The following is a 5,398-nucleotide window of genomic DNA, read 5'->3' as shown; positions in this document are numbered from 1 at the left end:
CTGCTCATAGGGGTTGACTTTGGGTCGACTCTGGGAGAATGAAAACATATCATCTTGGTCGCTGTTGAATTGCTGCAGCAGAGAAGGAAAAAATATTAGGATTTATGAGTGAATAAAGCATAGATGTTTGTCTATATGACGTTTCATGCMGAAATATACCAACCGAGTTCATCCCTGAAGAAACCAAGTTTTGTCGGCTGTTGCTCGGAGTCATCKCCAGRTTGGTCTTGCTACCCCAGTTGCTGCTGGTATTTGCCCGTGGGATTCGAGGGAACCCAGAATTTACCAGACTGTTTGCTGGTTCTTTGACCCAGGTGGAAGACCCGTTGGTGCTGCTGTAGGGCGGTGGAGGTTTGACAAAGGAAGGGAATTGGTTGGATTTCCAAAGGTCTTCCTCTTTGCTCTTGGAGTCTTTCTTCTTTAATCTGAAAAAAGAATAACGCAGAGTTCTGCAACTATCTGTCTTATTACTGTATGTTGTGTTTGCAGCTAGCTTTCTATTGTTATCTACAATTAATTTGTAAACCACCCAACRTTAAAATGACCTTGCACACCTAGCAGCTTAGTAAAAACATACAAGACCAAAATGATTATGAAAGTCACTAAGGTGATGAATGAACGGGATTCAAACTTACTTTTTTATTATAAATGGCTGAGCGATCAACCCAACAATCATCAGGAATCCAAGGATGGAGCAAACGATCACAGCGATCAACAACGATTCTAACGAACAACAAAGAAGCCGTCAATGATGAGTCTCAGATTTTACAGGATCACATAGCAATTTTTCAAATTTGAAGATTTAAGAGATTTTTTCAATCTRAAATTTTATTAGAGGGAATATTCACTTGCATAAAAAACAAACTACTAAGCTACTTTTTAGTTTATGTTTGTGTTCATATTAGTTTGATAACTTATTTAAAAGGTTTTTTGTGGCACCAGTGGCCTTTGTCAATAGATGCACAGCTAGTAAAGTCTAGAAAGAATGAAAAGACAAGCAGCAAAAGGCCCAAGTCAGGACTGGCTCTACCCTGAGACATKTGGTGCCCCCATTRTAACTCCTATTAGAAATATATTCCTCAGCTTCTCTGTGTCATTGGCCTGATTCTGAAATTTGACTGTCTTTTGCCTAAAAATAATTTAATTTGCTTGAAGTTTTTTTTTCATCTATATTTTATTATACCAGAATAAAATCCTGTTGAGGTTGAAGACCTCTTCTCCTGCTAAGAAGCATATACGACACAGAAAGTTAAACAGTTAGAAAATGACAAGGTGCATGTAACTGAATCAGCCTCAAGAACCTTAAGTTTGAACGTTAAAACCTTAAATTATCTGAAAATTCTCACAGTGGTGTATTTTTTACAGACTACATGACACACCAGCTAAGCAGCTTTTCCAATTTCTGTTAAATTGCTGCTGTCAATTTAACAGAAAATACAGTAACATATGAGAATTATTTTGTAGACTACAACAGGCTTGTGAGGATAAAAAGCTTCAAATAACAGGGCAACTTAAATATTTTTGAATGAATCTGTTTTGTGTATGAAGCATGAATTCTGTATTTTGAATGTGCAGCTTTGCAAACAGATCCTTTATAAGACACTCCAACTCAGAATTTAGATAATAAACCAAATCCAAGCATGCTGCTTGTTCCCCACCCAAAACAAAAAAATTAACATCTTGACAAATATGCTTCAACTTTCACTTCTGCATACTCACTGTCCGTACAGTTAAAACCAGTAAGACCAAAGCCACATCTGAAACAAAATACGTAGTTAAACTTAAAACTGTTGGACTTGCAGACAAACAGGGAGCCAAATACTTTGGTCGATAGACTTACGATTTACATTCGCCGTTCTCAGCTTTCTTTCCAGCGGGACATGCTAAAGTACAGAAAGTTACACTACAGTTAGTGCTCAGTGACACATTTCAACTCTCTTGATATTAAATATCCTTACCCACGCATAATCTGCCAGTGTAATTTGTGGTAATGTAGCCGTCGTTACACTTGCATGTCAAAAKGCCATTTGTATGGATGCAGTTTGAAGATGTTTTGTCACAAACAGTGGGATTGCAAGCGTCTTTGGCTTCAATTGGGAAAGAAAAAGGATGATGAGATCAGAAAACCTCATGACAGAACATGCACATATAATCAAGAACATCACTGATAGCTAAATTCTTGTGAACATCTTCAGACTTGAAGTCATTACAGAAATCATGAAATGTGTCACTGCACAAAATGCACAAAAATGTATATACCGTGTTTCCCYGATAGTAAGACACCCCYGATTGTAAGACGTATCGGGGGCTTCAGGGGGGTCGGCTAATATAAGCCGTACYCCRAAAGTACGGCTGCGCGMCGCCTCCTGCCCACGTCCRCACCGTCCCCCWCTCCATACGTCACCGCGCCGTCCCCTGCACTTCCTTTTATAAAACTGTTTTGTGGTGAATACAATACTGTTCAGGTTGTTAATAAATGTTAATTTTATGGTTAAAACAAAAAATTCGACAATTTTTTTCCAATATAAGACGTACCCCGAAAGTAAGACATAGTGGGGCTTTTGAGGATAAAAAGAAAGTAAGACACTGTCTTACTTTCGGGGAAACACGGTATTTTGTGCATGTTGTGGTGCCATTCATGTTGAGAATGTTTAAAATAAGTATGTAGCAACAAAAAAAAAATACAAAGACAAAACTCTTGTGTAAGAAATGGTTTGTGTGTAATATAACAGATATTCTGGAAGATAACTGTAATGAACGTACTGTATGTAGAATAAGAGAAACATAAACTAGACTAGAATCTGCAGAATAAGAACATATTTGTATAAAACCCACCTTGAAAACTYCCTGCCAGTGGACAGGTTTCACAGGCGACCTTTTCCATCGTTTCTGTTACATCTGCTTCTGTGATATCAGAAGTTGCTTCATAGATTATTTCTATTGATGCTTCAACCCCGTTTGACTTTGACCTCACCGGAGCTGGCTTTTTTTCCCTATGTGGAAAAATGTCACAATTAAGGAAGATTGTACTAAAAAGTGGATTAGTTGACGTCACACTGTAAATATTCACTAATGTATAGAAAATACAGTTTTGACTCTGAAACTTACCTTAGCTCCAGCACTAAAGCTCTAATGTATCCCTTTTCTGCACCTCTGAACTGTTTGTCAATCTGTGTATTAAAAATAGCATTTTAGTGAACAGCGTTGCGTTTAGGCTCATAGAACAAAATATCTTTTAATTTAATCAAGTGCAATACAGGTGACACCAGCATTACTCCCCAATATTGTTTTAAGTACAATGTTTGAGCCAAAATAAGATATAGTGAAAGAAAAAGGAGTGCTTACCTCATCAGTAATTTTTTTAGCAGTCTCATTAAATATTTGTGATGTTTTGTCGGCCATTTTGTCATCATATGGTGTCTCCAATAGTAGCAGTCCAGGGAAAACTTTGGCTATTTGGAAAAACAAAGTTATTGTCAGAAACTTCCACAAAAATTCCACACAAACATTTAAGTAATTTATGTTTTAAAATGACCATTTACCACAGTATCATATTTTTCAATGAAATATCTATAAAAAGCCAGTTACATTACTRTTAATTTGGTTAAGTTACTATTAACCTGGTATATCTTATTACTACTACTACTACTACAGATTTTATTTTAATAAATAAAATCATGGCTAGAAAACCAGCTACTAAATCTAACTTCAAACCGTATAATTAAAAGCATTAACACTGAAAGGGACAAAACACATATGAACTTTAGGATTCAAAATGATTAATGGTTGGAGTGTATATATGAAGTTTGTTTCTTAATACATACAAAATATAAATAAGCAAATTTTGTGGTGGGTATATACCACAGAAAACGTAAACAAGATGGACATTATAATTGTTCTTAAGAAAGCATATAGCCAGCATTAAAAAAACAACAAAGTAGAATTCAGTATTTTAAAATAAAAAAAGTGTTTAAAAGTCATACTTATGGGATTTATAGGCAGGATTGATTGTCAGTCATAATCTAGTTTCAAAATCATAATTTCATCATTTTTTATGTCAAACCTAAAATTTTGAGTATAAAAGTATTAACATAATAGTTATATATTTTTCTTTCATAGTAATAATTTCAAGTTTCCATGTTACTATACAAATTTGATATTTAATTTACAGTCAAAAATGTGAAGTTCATAATCATGACCATGAGTACAAAATTAAATTTTGAGAAGTTTTTTGTTCAGTTGTTAGTTTGAAGCTCTAAACTAGGACATAGTTATGATTCAGAGTCATAAATATTAATTGAAGGTTAATTAAATTAAATTGGCCCTACAAGCCACTATACTGAGATCCACGTTATTTTGACATTTCTTTTTTTCTAGATGAGTCTACTTTGAAACGCTTTACAAATCCCCACAATGATCAGCAGGGGGCAGCAACTTACGCTCTAAATTTATGCTTGTATCTGAGTCATTTAAACAGACAATGAAACAAGGGATAGATAATTACTTCTTTAACGTAGCTTTAGTGATGTTAGGTAATTCATATAAGTTAAAAGAGCTCAAACCTCCCACCCTCCCCCCAAAACTGATTCTATTGCTTTAATGGACAGAGTTCAGAAGCCTGTTTATGAATAATATGTCATTTTTGGTGACACGCTGCAACAAAATGTACAATACTGTCTTGCTTCACAGGTTTCTACACTAAGCTAAAAGAAGAAGCATATTCGCATGTTGCTTTACCCTCAGATACTCACACTTTTCACAGCCTCGATTCTCATAATAAAATTCACCAGCCAGACACAAGCACAGGTAAGTCAGGTGAGCACGTTCTTCACAGGTGCTTCCACCGAGACATGGGTTGGAAGCACATGCACCTTGATAATTGTGACAAAACGACAATTTTAACTTAGTGCTTTCTAAATATTATATGTATTTGCAAAGAAACTGAATTACTTGGAGGTTCTGTAGTTCCTTGTTCTGGTGCTGTGGAGGGAGCTTGCGTTGAGAAAGATTCTGTGTTTGGTGAAAGACTTGGACCCTTTGTTGGTGGAGTTTCTGTTTGTGGAGTAGCTGTTGAAGCTGGTGTAGTTTCTGTGGTTGGTCCAGATGTTGTTGATTTTGTCGGTGTTGAAGCTGGTGTAGTGTCTGTGGTTGGTCCAGATGTCTGTGTTGAAACTGGTGTAGTGTCTGTGGTTGGTCCAGATGTCTGTGTTGAAACTGGTGTAGTGTCTGTGGTTGGTCCAGATGTCTGTGTTGAAGCTGGTGTAGTGTCTGTAGTAGGTCCAGATGTCGGAGGTTTTGTCAGTGTTGAAGCTGTTGTAGCATCTGTGGTTGTTCCAGATGTCGGAGGTTTGGTCGGTGTTGTATCTGGTGTAGTGTCTGTGGTTGGTCCAGATGTCGG

General features: G+C 36.4%; 1 protein-coding gene across 1 annotated transcript in view; it reads right to left on the bottom strand.

Annotated features, from left to right (window-relative positions):
• LOC103481314 (mucin-13-like) overlaps positions 1–5,398 on the bottom strand; it is an 11,771-nt gene that overhangs the window by 3,567 nt on the left and 2,806 nt on the right. The window contains exons 3-15 of the mRNA XM_017310753.1: positions 5,340–5,393; positions 5,176–5,243; positions 4,951–5,133; positions 4,752–4,871; positions 3,346–3,452; positions 3,109–3,170; positions 2,836–2,993; positions 1,959–2,087; positions 1,841–1,883; positions 1,720–1,757; positions 636–723; positions 164–425; positions 1–72 (exon numbers count right to left, since the gene is read on the bottom strand). The exon at positions 1–72 is cut by the window's left edge and continues 1 nt beyond it. Of these exons, the coding sequence (XP_017166242.1) occupies positions 1–72; positions 164–425; positions 636–723; positions 1,720–1,757; positions 1,841–1,883; positions 1,959–2,087; positions 2,836–2,993; positions 3,109–3,170; positions 3,346–3,452; positions 4,752–4,871; positions 4,951–5,133; positions 5,176–5,243; positions 5,340–5,393 (1,384 nt within the window). The remainder of the gene's footprint in view (positions 73–163; positions 426–635; positions 724–1,719; positions 1,758–1,840; positions 1,884–1,958; positions 2,088–2,835; positions 2,994–3,108; positions 3,171–3,345; positions 3,453–4,751; positions 4,872–4,950; positions 5,134–5,175; positions 5,244–5,339; positions 5,394–5,398) is intronic.

This window comes from Poecilia reticulata, linkage group LG19 (genome assembly GCF_000633615.1).
Source record: "Poecilia reticulata strain Guanapo linkage group LG19, Guppy_female_1.0+MT, whole genome shotgun sequence".
NCBI lineage: Eukaryota > Metazoa > Chordata > Actinopteri > Cyprinodontiformes > Poeciliidae > Poecilia > Poecilia reticulata.
This window is presented reverse-complemented; position numbering and strand designations above follow the sequence as displayed.